At 37.5% G+C, this 15,902-nt stretch overlaps 1 protein-coding gene across 1 annotated transcript in view; it reads right to left on the bottom strand.

Annotated features, from left to right (window-relative positions):
* C3H12orf50 (chromosome 3 C12orf50 homolog) overlaps positions 1-15,622 on the bottom strand; it is a 32,189-nt gene extending 16,567 nt beyond the window's left edge. Inside the window, exon 1 of the mRNA XM_063445160.1 lies at positions 15,241-15,622. Within this exon, the coding sequence (XP_063301230.1) occupies positions 15,241-15,312 (72 nt within the window). The 5' untranslated portion in view covers positions 15,313-15,622. The remainder of the gene's footprint in view (positions 1-15,240) is intronic.
* Between the last annotated feature and the right edge of the window lie 280 nt (positions 15,623-15,902).

Below are 15,902 nucleotides of genomic sequence, written 5' to 3'. Positions count from 1 at the left end.
TACTTGCTGGGGAGAAATTACTTGGATGCTGCATTTGTCTGGAACCGTTCGAATCTACACCCGAACTGCAGCTATAATCACTCGGGCTCAGCAGGAGTAGGCAAACAGGGTATCTACTATACCAGCGTTCTTAACAGATAGTATTAGACTAATGACAGTTGCAAGAGAGGAATCAGTCGGGAGCTATTAACAGGTTAATTGATACGCTTTTATAAAGAAGTGGGTTTTTTAATGATTTTTTTTTTTTTTTTTTTAAAGGAGTGGAGACTGGGTGAGCATCTAACGGAGGGGGGGAAGTGAGTTCCACAGGAACGGTTATTAGTTAGAGTTTAATTCTGGAGTGCCGAAGGTTGACTATCCCCTACCATTTTTAACTTCCTGGTGAATTCCTGGATTGCCATGGTTTAGTGAATATCATTTCAGGTGTCCTGCCTCAGCAGAACAGTCTTACAATGAAGATCATGGCATGTCTCTGGGACCAAAAGGTGCGGGTATTATACCACAGTCTAAAACAATTTGTCAAAATACAGGGGGGGGGGGGGGAGGGGGGTTACTGCCAGAAGATATAAGTGTTTTCCAATCTATTTAGTCAGTGGGGTAAATTTCAGAAAAGTGACAGTTCCGCTTGAACAAGAGTAAAATGTTGTCGAGGAAGAATTGTTAACTTACATTTTGACAGTGTGGAAACATTAGGATCAATGAGCAGTTCCCATTTATTCTGCCGAGATCATTGCTAAAGTCACCAGAACAACCTTAGCCTTAAAAAGCAATTTTGGTGTAAGGATCATACTCCTGCAGTCTCACTGCCATTTAGGAGTTAAATTAATACTCTCAGGGGAGGTGAGAGTATTAAAAAAAAAAAAAAAAAAAAAAAAAAAAGGATTTAATTCCTAAATGGCAGAGAATTGAGAATTGAGCTATGGTAATGCAGGGACATGATCTATACAGCAAAACTGCTTCATTAAAGTTGTTTTGATGTACATGAAATTCAAGAAGTCAGTGGTTTTAAAGTTGTGGCTGAATAGTTTATACAAGTACATTATAACAGAGCCTTTTAAAATATTTTCTAAAAGTTAAAAACATGTCTTTAACATTACGATTTGAGATCACACACACACACACACACACACTATACTCACGACATTTCTAAAGACAAGTTATACTAGGATGTAGCCAGTTGGCAGGAAAGATCCAAACAGCGATATAATGGTTTTTCAAAAAGCAGAAAATAAAAAGCCTACAAGTTTACTCATATATCGTGTTCGTTGTTAAGTCTTACCTGTATTTTTATCAAAAGGGATTCCAAAGGTGAAACAGTGAGAGCAATAAAACTGGAAAGACTTGTCAGTGAAGCGAATGTAAAAGACAAACACATACAAAAACCACTCCTTAATTTTTATGTCACTTGTGTCTTTTTCTGAAGTTTTTTTTGTGCGAGGTATACAAAAACAGCACCAAGTGAGGTTATGCTGTCAAGAGTGGTTATATTGCTAAGAGCGGAGCTTACAATAAATGTATATAGAAAAATCAGTTGGACAGGTGAAAACACTTCCCACCCCCCTAAACGCACTTAGTCTACAATTTCCAAAACTAGGATTGGCTGACAGGTTTCAACCTTTTCCAGACCGCATCAGAAAGCCTGCTAAAGCATGACACACTCGTTTTAGAGGATGGAAAGTATGTTAACCATCTCTTGTCTTTGCCCCACACTAGAAAGTCATATAGTAACAGTCATATTGGAAAACAAATTGTAACAAAGTGCCTCTGCCATAAATTAAAGGGACACTATAGTCACCTGAACAACTTTAGCTTAATGAAGCAGTTTTGGTGTATAGAACATGCCCCTGCAGCCTCACTGCTCAATCCTCTGCCATTTAGGAGTTAAATCACTTTGTTTATGAACCCTAGTCACACCTCCCTGCATGTGATTTGCTCAACCTTCCATAAATACTTCCTGTAAAGAGAGCCCTTTTTAGGCTTTCTTTATTGCAAGTTCTGTTTAATTAAGATTGTCTTATCCCCTGCTATGTTAATAGCTTGCTAGACCCTGCAAGAGCCTCCTGTATGTGATTAAAGTTCAATTTAGAGATTGAGATACAATTATTTAACCCCTTAAGGACCGGCCTGTTTTTGCGATGTTTGTACGTTAAGGACCAGAGCAGTTTTAACACTTTTGTGGTGTTTGTGTTTAGCTGTAATTTTCCGCTCTCTCATTTACGGTTCCCATACAAGTTATATATTGTTTTTTTCACGACAAGAAGGGCTTTCTTTACATACCAGTATTTATATTATGTCATATATTGTATTTAAAAAAAATAATTAAAAAAAAAAAAAAACATGTTTTTGGACTTTTACTTGAAAAATCTTTTACTTATCTACAAAAGCTAATGAAAAAAACTGCTAAATAGATTCAAAATTTTGTCCCGAGTTTAAAAACCACCCAGTGTTTACATGCTTTATTGCTTTTTTTTGCAAGTTATAGGCCTATAAATACAAGTAGGAAATTGCCGTTTCAATATATATATATTTTAAATGTATCAATAGTAACATTGTTACACCGTTATCTGTCATAAATCCCCGAAACACACCTAACATGTACATATTTTTTAAAGTAGACAACCCAGGGTATTCAAAATGGGGTATGTCCAGTCTTTTTTAGTAGCCACCTAGTCACAAACACTGGCCAAAGTTAGCATTTATATTTGTTTGTGTGTTAAAAATGCAAAAAACGCTAACTTTGGCCGGTGTGTGAGACTAAGTGGCTACTAAAAAAGGCTGAACATACCCCATTTGCAATACCTAGGGTTGTCTTCTTTTGCAAATGGTATGCCATCATGGGGCTAATTCTCATTCCTTGGCTACCATACGCTCTCAAAGGCAACCTAACCAATCTGACAAATTTAAAAAAAAAAAAAAAAAAGTAAAATCAAGCCTTATATTTGACCCTGTAACTTTCACAAACACTATAAAACCTCTACATGTGGGGTACTGTTATACTCAGGAGACTTCGCTGAACACAAATATTAGTGTATCAGAACAGTAAAATATATCACAGCAATAATATCCTCAGTGAAAGAGCTGTTTGTGTGTGAAAAATGCAAAAAAAAGTCACTTTCACTGACAATATCATCGCTGTGATATGTTTTACTGTTTTGAAACACTAATATTTGTGTTCAGCGAAGTCTCCCGAGTAAAACAGTACCCCCATGTACAGGATTTAGGGTGTCATAGAAAGTTACAGGGTTAAACACAGTGCTAGCAAATTAAATTATCTGGACTTTTGGCCTGGGTTGGCAGGCAGGTCCCTCAAATTGCAATCATTAAAATTACTTAATTAGGTAAAAATATTACATAAATATGCACGTAGAATTTTAATATATATATACATATTTATGTATTTGACGTCTACGTGTATATTTATGAAATTATTTATGTAATTATGTATGTGGACATATGTATATTTTGTATTATTTTTATTTATTTATACATAGATATATATATCATTACATTCTAAGTGTATTTTGATATAAATATATATATATATATATCAATATCAAAATACTGTTAGAATAAAATGTAATATATATATAATTTTTTTATTTATTAAAAATTATTTTTATTTTTTGTTATTTATTTTTATTAACATATTATTTGTATTTTATAATAATATATATATATACCATATATAGTTATTATATATATTGTATATATTCGTGTGTAATTTAAATATAAGTATTTTTATATTAATATACGTATATATAAATATAAAAATACACTTCGTGTGACATTAGATATATTATATATATACATATATTATATATAGGTATATATAGATATAATACATGTATATATATCATATATACATACATATTTTTTTTACACACTGATTTCTTTTTTTTTACACTTTATTTTATGATTTTTTACTTGCAGGTAGACTGCCTGTCAGCACAGACAGTCCCCCTGCAGGCAGATACACAGACCCCTATTGCGGTCATGTGATCGAGTGATCACATGGCCGTGGGGTCCTGATCTGCCGAGGGGGGACTGCCCGGGCAGACAGGCAGTCCCCCTGGACCGGGAGGAGAGCTGATCGCCGCCGTGGGACCGACGGCGATCAGGTAAGTTGCCCAAAACCGTTATGACGGTTCAGGACCGTCAGCGGTCCAAACGCACGTTTTACCGCTGACGGTCCTGAACCGTCAGCGGTCCTTAAGGAGTTAAGGTAAATTACATCTGTTTGAAAGTGAAACCAGTTTTTTTCTTCATGCAGGCTCTGTCAATCATAGCCAGGGGAGGTGTGGCTAGGGCTGCATAAACAGAAACAAAGTGATTTAACTCCTAAATGACAGTGAATTGAGCAGTGAAATTGCAGGGGAATGATCTATAAACTAAAACTGCTTTATTTAGTTAAAGTAATTTAGGTGACTATAGTGTTCCTTTAACCTCTCTCTCAATCCGTAGGCCTGCTGCTTTTCAGGCATGTCCACCAATGGAGTTCTTTTTCTCAGAAATTTGCAGAAAATTAAAAAGGGACAATCCAAGCAAGATCAACATTTCATCTCATTGCATTGGTTAGTGTTTAACGCTGAATGGAGGGACAGCATTATAACTTCAAACTATTTTTAAGCAGTTTGACAATTAATTTGGGTCCCTGGTCTCCCACAAACTGCTCTCCACTGAAGGTATAGCTGAGGCAGAGATTACACACTTCCTTCTAGCTATACTGACTCATCCCAGCCTATTGCTGCTCAGGCTCATTAACTCAAACAGCACAGAGTGGATGCTGGGAATTCTAATTTAGCATTAAAAAAACAGTTTAACAATGCACGGTATTAGGAGACTCAAAACACTACACTGATCTTCCACAACATTAAAATCACCTGCCTAATATCCCATAGATCCCCATCATTCTGACAAAATAACTGATGCATCGAGGCATGGACTCCACAAGACCTCTGAAGGAGTCCTGTGGTATCTGGCACCAAGATGATCATTTAAATCCTGCAAGTTGTGAGGTGTGGCATCCATGAATCTAATTTGTTGTTCCAGCATATCCCACAGATGCTCAAATGCATGGAATTTGGAGGTCAATGCAACATCTTGAACTCTGTCTTGTTCCTCAAACTATTCTTGAACAATTTTGTATGGCCAGGTGCATTGTTAGATTTGAGATTGCATACACATACTATACTCATTTCTGGAGCCAATTTACACTAGGATGTAGCTAAAAAGAAGACCACTACCATCAGAGAACACCATTGTAATGAAAAGGTGCACCCACATGAACAAAGAGACATCCACATGAACGCAAGAACCAAGGTTTCCCCATCAGAACAACATTTTCTTCTTCCCTAAACTCTGGTTATGCCACTGTAACCACTTCAATAAGATGAAGCAGTTACAGTGCCTACATTGTTCCATTGATACTGTAACATATTGTAAAAGCAAGTATTGCCTGAAGGGTGCATTTTCTCCCAGCATCTTGTAATCATGCAAATTTCCAGTTAAGGTGCAGTGACATTTTGTCAACCTTGGAAACTTGTCTTATTAAACATGTAAATATTACTTAAAAAAAAACAAATTATAAATTTGTCCTTTTATAATGTTATTTCACCATCAGCCACTGTACACTGAGACTTGTCAGGAATTCAAAGTGAATCTCAAATTTATGGGCAACATAGCCAAAACTGGAAGCAAAGCAGATTTGGAAATGTATTTAGCTTCTTGAAGGAACACTAATGCAATTTTGGGCATAAAAACCCAAGGGCAAAAGTACAGAATATTTGTTAGAGTCCTAATCTCAACATCTGAGGAAAGGGATTTAGGGGTCATTATTTCAGATGACAAAGTTGGCAGACAATGTAATAAAGCAGCAGGAAATGCTAGCAGAATGCTTGGTTGTATAGGGAGAGGTATTAGCAGTAGAAAGAGGGAAATGCTCATGCCATTGAACAGAACGCTGGTGAGACCTCACTTGGAGTATTGTACTCAGTACTGGAGACCGTATCTTCAGAAGGATATTGATACTTTAGATAGAGCCAGAGAAGGGCTACTAAACTGGTTCATGGATTGCAGGATTTAAAAAAAAAAAAAACCACAAACACAACCCCTTACCAGGAATGGTTAAAGGAACTTAACATGTACAGCTTGGAGGAAAGACGAGACGGGGGGGGGGGGGGGGGAGGAGGGGATATGATAGAAACATTTAAATACATCAACACAGTAAAGGAGGAGACTATATTTAAAAGAATGAAAACTACTACAACAAGAGGACAGTCTTAAAAGGACACTATAGTCACCTGAACAACTTTAGTTTAATGAAGCAGTTTTGGTGTATAGAACATGCCCCTGCAGCCTCGCTGCTCAATCCTCTACCATTTAGGAGTTAAATCCCTTTGTTTATGAACCCTAGTCACACCTCCCTGCATGTGACTTGCACAGCCTTCCATAAACACTTCCTGTAAAGAGAGCCCTATTTAGGCTTTTATTGCAAGTTCTGTTCAATTAAGATTTTCTTATCCCCTGCTATGTTAATAGCTTGCTAGACCCTACAAGAGCCTCCTGTATGTGATTAAAGTTCAATTTAGAGATTGAGATACAATTATTTAAGGTAAATTACATCTGTTTGAAAGTGAAACCAGGTTTTTTTTTCATGCAGGCTCTGTCAATCATAGCCAGGGGAGGTGTGGCTAGGGCTGCATAAACAGAAACAAAGTGATTTAACTCCTAAATGACAGTGAATTGAGCAGTGAAATTGCAGGGGAATGATCTATACACTGAAACTGCTTTATTTAGCTAAAGTAATTTAGGTGACTATAGTGTTCCTTTAAACTAGAGGGACAAAGGTTTAAAAATAATATCAGGAAGTATTACTTTACTGAGAGGGTAGTGGATGCATGGAATAGCCTTCCAGCTGTTAGAGGTTAACGCAGTAAAGGAGTTTAAGCATAATACTATCCTAGATATAACAGACGAATTAAAGTATTTACAAATTTGAGCAGACTAAATTGGAATAAATGTTATCTGCTGTCACATTCTATGTTTCTGTTTGATAGATTTTGGGTTCATTAACCCCTTAAGGCAATTGTTCTGACCAAAACAAAACTAGAATTTGGGTTTTATGTCTGTTCAATAATAATTTGCTTATTTTATATTAAGTGCACCCACACATATATAAATTTCAGGCTTTCATTTCACATCAAATTGTTCTATATGGAACATAATTTAATATTAATAAACCTAAAGTGGGAGAAATTGTTATTTTACAAGTTCTGCATGGCATGTTAACTGTATGTCATAATATGGTTAGCTTTCTCTGCAATAAAACTTACATATTTGTATGCTGTGTCCGATGAAACCTGTACATAGTGTTATGGGCAAATGCAAATATTACAAGTTTTAGAATGAAATGTTGTATTTCTTAAACTGTGTACTTTGTCTTTAAGAGATATTGCAAATTGACAAGGTGTTAGAAATGGAACATGTTTTTCATAGATGTTTCTTTAAGCAATAACCTCAGTGCATAATATGTTTGCGCCATTTTGTCCCAGATTAATTACAACAACAATAATGCTTAACCCCTTTAGGACCGGACTGTTTTTGCGATGTTGTACATTTGCGACCAGGCATCTTTTTACAGTTTTGTGGTGTTTGTGTTTAGCTGTAATTTTCCGCTCTCTCATTTACTGTTCCCATACAAATTATATATTGTTTTTTTCAGGACAAAAGGGACTTTCTTTACATACCATTATTTATATAATCTCATGTAATTTAATTTTTAAAAAATGAAAAAATATGATGAAAAATTGAAAAAATACATGTTTTTTGACTTATGTGAAAAATCTTTTACTCATCTACAAAAGCGAATGAAAAAAACTGCTAAATAGATTCAAAATTTTGCCCTGAGTTTAAAAATACCCAGTGTTTACATGCTTTTTGCCATTTTTTTGCATGTTATAGGGCTATAAGTACAAGTAGGATATTGCGGTTTCAAAACATACATTTTTAAAATGTATCAATAGTGACATTGTAACACTATTATCTGTCATAAATCGCTGAATAACACCCCACATGTACATATATATTTTTTTTAATTCTTTATTTTTAGCGTGCATGAAAATACATTAAGTGGGCTTGTCATGCCCCAACAGATTTGACAAGCATACAGATTTGACAAGCATATATTTAACAGTTGGCTGGCATGCGTAATATTCTGCACAATTTTTATATAAACAAGTTGGTTCAGTGATCTGGCACAGTTTAGAAGTTAAGGTGAGCTGTAGTTCAACAGGTTGGTTTCTCGTTTTGTTTAAGTTAGCGAGTACATAGAGTATATCAGGAAAGCTTATTCAGAGGAGTGATAGAGATGAGAGATAAGGCATGTATAGGCATAGTGAAGATTAATCCATACATTAGAGGACATGTTAGGTAATCTAGTGGGTTGGTTAAGCCTGGCTTTTGTCAGTCTAAACAGGCAGTACATGTTTGCTGGCTATGCTAGGCTAGGGCTCAAGCTAGATTGTCAGTTGCTAGAGTACAGTGGTGACAAAATTAAAATATGCAATAACTATAATAACCAAACCAAATAAGTAATAACCAAAACAACGACCTCAGAAGAGAGGTTGCTAAGCATTTACAGTGCACATTTTTTTTTTTTTTTTTTTTAATATATGAATGCAAGAACAAGCATGGTTAGCAGTCCAGGTTAGGGATGCCTTCGTGGGGCGGCATAATGGGTGTCTCAGCCTATGCCTAGTACTGGTAAATCCTGGATATTGTCCCACTCTTTCTCACCATTGTCGTCCCTTGGTGTGCCGGTGCCGCTTCTGGGGTCGGGTCCAGCGTTATCTTTTGGGGTGTGGTGCCCCGCGGTCTGTGGTGTTGCCTCGTTTGTTGTGTATAACCGGTTCTTGCTACGCTGGAGGTCGCGATGTTGGGCAGGTGAGGTATCAGATTGCGTTTGCTGTGTAACCCCGGGCGTTATGGTTTGCAGGTGTAAGCGTGCGCCCATCCCGCCTGCCGCCATTTTCAATCTCTGGGCCCGTTGGTGCCTGTATTGTCGGACAGCCATTTTGGATGCGCTTGGTGTCTGCTGATAATAGCTGCGGCGTGCTGCAGGCCGTATCCACTTGGTTACCAGTGCCTCTGCTTGGCGATGGGTCGCTCCTCTGCTCACCAGGGTGTCTCTGAAGCTTGTGCATAGGCTATTGAATTTCTCCATTGCAGACCTGGGTGGCTGGACGGTCTGCGCTTTGTGTGAGTGCTGGGCGGCCATCTTGGCTTTGCCCCGCGGATCAGAAACACTAATCTGGCTTGTGGCTAGGTCTCCTACCTGGCCGTTGTGACTATTGAGGACCGGGATATCCCCCGCCGGTCCAGAGGGGGGGGGGTAGCTAGGAGGATGGTCGCTTAAGGGCTTTCGTGCCGAGGAGAGCGGCCGCCTCTCCCCGGCTTCAGCCGCAGTAGGCCGCATCTGCATCTCTGCGTTCCGAGCTTCGATGGGCTCCGGGGTGGCACCGTTGGGTTCCGGAGGGTATCCCCGACGTGGGTGATGTACCCTTAGTTAACTGTGTGCTGGGCAGCCACTGATTTTGCCCCGGTTTGTGCCCTCTCGGCGGGAGCTCGTGGCAGATGCGTCTGCACGGCTCGCAGGTCAGGCTCCGCCCCCGTACATATTTTTTTTAAAGTAGACAACCCAGGGTATTCAATATGGGGTATGTCCAGACTTTTTTAGTAGCCACTTAGTCGCAAACACTGGCCAAAGTTAGTGTTCATATTTGTTTGTGTGTAAAAAAAAGTAAAAAACTAAATTGAACGCTAATTTTGGCCAGTGTTTGTGACTAAGTGGCTACTAAAAAAGACTGGACATACCCCATTTGCAATACCTTGGGTTGTCTTCTTTCGCAAATGGTATGCCATCATGGGGGTAATTCTCATTCCTGGGCTACCATACGCTCTCAAAGGCAACGTAACCAACCTGGCCATTTTCAATGTAAAAATATTTGACCCATATATTTGACCCTGTAACTTTCAAAAACGCTATAAAACCTGTACATGGGGGGTACTGTTATACTCAGGAGACTTTGCTGAACACAAATATTAGTGTTTCAAAACTGGAAAATGTATCACAACAATTATATCATCAGTAAACGTGCTGTTTGTGTGTGAAAAATGCAAAAAAAGTCACTTTCACTGACAATATCATCGCTGTGATATGTTTTACTGTTTTGAATCACTAATATTTGTGTTCAGCAAAGTCTCCCGAGTAAAACAGTACCCCCCATGTACAGGTTTTAGGGTGTCGTAGAACGTTACAGGGTAAAATACAGTGATAGCAAATTAAATTCTCTGGACTTTCGGCCTGGGTTGGCAGGCAGGTCCCTTAAATTGCAATCAATAAAATAACGTAATTATGTAAAAAAATATTACATAAATACGCACGCAGAATTTAAATATATATGCATATTTATATATTTAAAGTCTACGTGTATATTTATATAATTATTTATGTAATTTTGTATATGGACATATGAATAGTTCATATTCTTTTTATTTATTTATATATACAATTTCATTCTAAGTGTATTTTGATATAAATATATATATATATTAATATCAAAATACAGTTAGAATAAAATTTCTTATAGATATAATTTTTTTTACATTTTTATTATTATTTTTACATGTTTCATTTAATTTAAATTACTTATTATTTGTATTTTATAATAATATATATACACACAATATATATAGTTATTATATATAGATTATATATATATATACACGTGTGTAATTTAATTATAAGTGTATTTTTATATTAATATATGTACATATTAATATAAAAATACACTTAGCATGACATTATATATATATATATATATATATATATATATATATATGATATATAGACATATTATATAGGTATAATATATGTCTATATATCATATATACACATATATAATAATATTTTTTTATTAACATTAACTTTATTTTATTTTTAGGATTTTACAGTTGCAGGGAGACTGCCTGTCAGCACAGACAGTCCCCCTGCAGGCAGACACATGGACACCTATTGTGACCATGTGGTCGCCCTGTTGGGAGATCACATGGCCACAGGGGTCCTAATCCGCCATGGGGAGACTGTCTGGGCTGCAGGCAGTCTCCCCACAACGGGAGCACCGCCGATCGCCGCCGGGGGAACGACAGCGATCGGGTAAGTACATTTTAAATTTAGGACGGTTCAGGAACGTCATCGGTCGGCAAGGGAAAAATGCCGATGACGGTCCTGAACCGTCTAGCGTCCTCAAGGGGATAAACAAGCTTCAAGGCTATGCTACGACTCTTTCAGTACACAATATACTGTGGTAACCCCAAGTTAATGGAACTTCCCCAAATCCGGGAATCTCCCACGACTGTGCACTTACGTCTTAGTATAAACAACAGATAAGCTATTCAGACTTTAAGATGCCATCTTGAACTAAGTCAGGAAAATTTCCATGACGTATGCACCCTTTAGTTATGGCCTTGTATGTTTGCCAAATTAGTGGAGGTCCTAAAATGAATTAAGTAAAAGAAGTGTTACTTTTTTTATATATGAACTACAGTGACCGTAAAATGACGACACCCAAGGTATAAATAGGTGTACTTTTAAATGTTAACACAGAGGAGAGACTTGGAGACAGACGCTGCTCCATCTTAAAATGACAGAGAGGCTGACATGATGACATGTTCAGAAGGGTATGTTAATCTATTAATGATATTTGCAAGCATTTAATTTCATCTTATAAACTCTGCTATAATGGATTTTATATGTATATATTTATATTTTTATATAATAAATATCTAAAAGACAAAACTATTGCTTCCAAGACAATCCTTATTTTATATTGTATTCTCAATTATCTATATATGTTAAATAGAGGATCTCTTACTAACTATATAAAATTATGGCCAAGATATCTGTATGGTTAGCCCTACTAAGTTCTATGCTTTAAGACATTATAGTGGTAAATAAGGGAACCGCCTGCGGTTACAATAGGAGGCATCATTGCACTCATTGTGTTTTTAACCCCTTAAAGACCAAACTTCTGGAATAAAAGGGAATCATGACATGTCACACATGCCATGTGTCCTTAAGGGGTTAAACGTTATAAAAAGGTCCAATAAAGATCGTTCCCTATTTAGTTTTTACACATTGAAATTTGCCAGATTAGTTTTGCTGGGCCTATGTTGATCTGAGGTCATACGGCAGCCCAGTAATGAAAGTTAACCCCATCACGGCATTCCACTTGTAAAAGTAGACAAGCCATGGTATTCAAAAAGGGGTATGTCCAGTCTTCTTTTAGCAGCCACTTAAACATCCTGGCCAAAGTTAGTGTTCATATTTGTTTTTTTTTTGCATCTTTCACAAAAATCACTGCCCTCTCAAGTCCTTTCTATACTCCCCACCATTACATAGTTGCTCAAAGGATGTCAGGGAAGACATTGCTGCCTCCCTCTTTACCGGACAATAGGAAAAGTACCAAATCTTGAGGTGGTGAATTTCACATTACGCAAAACCCGAGCCATCGGGGACGGGGTGCTAGTGAGTTTATACTTCGTTCTCATTCTGTCCCATATGTGGAGTGGGTTTAATATTGCTGGACAATACTGTCCTGTAAGACTTTTCAAGCCACATGTAGAATGATGTTAAATCAGAACTTATTAGACCCGGCTCTAAATGAACCCATCTGCGATTACCTGGGGCCGCATATCACATTACTATTTGGGATAATTGTGCAGAAAAGTAATATAGAATTAAGTTATGAAATCCCAACCCTCCATGCTTCTGGGTCAATACAGTAAATGACTGGCCAGACAGTGACACTTATCCTGCAAAATAAATGCATCTATCACTTTCTGTAACCAGTAAGTGTGCCTACTTACCGTATATACTCAAGTATTAGCCGAGTTTTTCAGCACATTTTTTGTGCTGAAAAACCCCAACTCGGCTTATACTCGAGTCACTGTCTGTATTATGGCAATTTACATTGCCATAATACAGACAGGGGGCTGGCAGGAAGCACTTACCTCTCCTGCAGCTCCTGTCAGCTCCCCTGTCAGCTCACACTGTAAGTCTCGCGAGAGCCGCGGGGTCATAGTGCGGCTCTCGCGAGACTTACAGTGTGAGCTGACAGGGGTGCTGAACGGACCGCAGCGGAGGAGGATAGAGCTGACAGGAGCTGCAGGAGAGGCAAGAGCTCTGCCAGCCCCCTCCTACACAGTGCCTATCCACTGGACCACCAGGGAGTGAGAGCCCCCCTCCCTGCCATGTATCAAGCACGTAGGGGGGACGAAAACATTTTTTTTTATAATAAAATAAAAAATAAAATAAAAAAAATAAAATAAAAAAAATAAAAAAATTGCCCACCCCCCACCAAGGCTCTGCAACACACACACACACACTGCACTCATACACACACTGCAAATAAATATTCAATATAATTTTTTTAGGATCTAATTTTATTTAGAAATTTACCAGTAGCTGCTGCATTTCCCACCCTAGTCTTATACTCAAGTCTTCCCAGTTTTTTGGGGTAAAAGTAGGGGCCTTGGCTTATATTCGGGTCGGCTTATACTCTAGTATATACGGTAATTGCAGACAGTCAGAAAACTATAAACAGGTAGATGTTTTCTAATGTAGAGTGTTCGTAGCTCAAATCTTTCAGTACTTTTTTCCCCTCAAACTAACAAACACCTAGCGCCTAACTGTTTTAGCCGACTACTAGATTCAAAACAAATTTCTCAGGTCCCGATTTAAGGTCTCCAAAAGGGAACTTTCAGAATACTACAAACACTATTAAAAAAATAAAATAGAAAATACAGCTATGATTACAAAAATGCACAATTCAGGACTACAATCAGGAAAATGTGGATTGCATTCTTTACCAAATACAGCCCTGTAGTATGCTACATTTAGTTAACCAGGTAATCCAAGCTAAACTTGGCAGATTATAGTACATCTGGTCAATAAAGGGGTGACACAAGAGTTCATTCACTATTAATCGGATTGTAGCATATTAAGATTTTCAAGAGACAATAGGCACCCGACCCCATCGAAATTGGGTGCAAGGTCGCGGTCCCCTTAACCCTGCAGCTGCAAATATTGCAGTTTTAGAGGATTAAGACTGCCTCTAGTGGTGGGCTACCAGACAAGCACTAGAGGCTCTACCTGCATTATTGCTGTATAAGCAATTTTCAACAAAATTCATTGTTTTATGCAAAATGAACAGGACACATGGTCACACATTTAGATTGGAAAAGGAAAAGACAAGAGATTTAGTCTAAGGCAAGGCAATTTTTTTTTTTTTACAGTAAAAACAATAAGGATGTAGAATTCTCTGCCTGAAGAGGTTGTTTTATCAGAATCTGAACAGATGTTTAAACATCAATTGGATGAATACTGGCAAACACATAATCAGGGATATCATTTTTAAATTGTTGATCCTAGGAGACATCTGACTGCCATTATGGGATCAAGAAAGATTTTCTTCCTAGGTTGTAGCAAAATGGAAAGTGCTTCAAACTGGGTTTTTGCCTTCTTTTGGATCGACAGCAAATGCAACTATTTAAGCTATGCAACTATTTAAGATGCATTTCTTAAAGTGACAGAGCGAAGAACTAGTGGATATATATATATATATATATATATATACACACATACATACACACACACACACACACACACACACATACATAGATACACACAAATTCTGCACACGCTATGAACATGCAAAATTACAGATTTGGCCTTATTAAAGAGAAGTTAAAACTAAGGGTATCAGAGCTACTATATTTTCCTGGACTTACATCACATTTTCACGCTGATGGGTACTTGTTAAAACAGGTATATACTAATCATTTACTGCAACAAATGAAATCGATTGAGTCAGAATTCAGGGCAGCCACCAAGACCCTCTAAGGATCACAAATTTAACGAAAACGTGGTGGATCCGACAATTACAGTCAGAACCCACCCAGAGTCATTGGACAAAACTAAAACAGAGCAACCTTTTTTTTTTTTTTTTTTTTTTTTTTTTTAAATATAATTACAAATTCAGTTGAAAGAAAAGTAAAATTCAGAAAACAGTCTAAAAAGTATCTTTAGAACACGGCAAACACGACAATACTTTTACTACACTACTACAAAATCAATATGGCACCAAGGTAATCGATGCTGAAAGAATGTATTAAAAAACTTACCGTGTTGGTTGCATTAAGAGTAGCATGTGGCAGTCTGTGTAAAAGAGACATGCAGGTGGTAGTAGTTGCCATTCACCACTTTCTTAAGAACAACTGCTTTGCTCGAGAATGGTAGTGGGACAAACCCCTCTGCTTCAAGGGTTCTTGATTCCAAGGAAGAGTCTTTCAAATTACAAGTCTTTAAAACCCAGTCTTACAGTGGGTGTTCAGAATAAAAATTTACCCCAGGAAAAAAAGCCAATGAGTAGCTAACATGTCTCATAATCTTCCCAAGAAGGCAAACAACAGGCAAGTGTGTGTGGCTGTAAAACCCTGTGAGAGGTCTCTATATAAAAAACATCATGGTGTGGAATGAGCAATTGACCCTACCCCCTTGCAGGTAGGAGTGGGGAAACTATTTTGTTAAGGGCAAGCATACTAATACACCCTGTTTTATATACATCTGTCCAATGCTGCCCTACCCTGAAAATGTGAGTTGTTTGCTATCAATTAATATAATTATAAACTGTGATATTCAAAAATAAATATATAAATGTAACTTGCTTTAAAAAGTGAACTCACTAAAAGTACATGGGGCACGTGTGAGCCTGGATTGAGTTAATGGAGTCACTAATAACAGAGTTACTCACAAAAGTCAATCAATTAAAATGTTCAGGCCACAC

Source organism: Pelobates fuscus, chromosome 3 (assembly GCF_036172605.1).
Source record: "Pelobates fuscus isolate aPelFus1 chromosome 3, aPelFus1.pri, whole genome shotgun sequence".
Classification (NCBI taxonomy): domain Eukaryota; kingdom Metazoa; phylum Chordata; class Amphibia; order Anura; family Pelobatidae; genus Pelobates; species Pelobates fuscus.
Note: the sequence above shows the minus strand (reverse complement) of the source record. Positions and strands in the feature narration are given on the sequence as shown.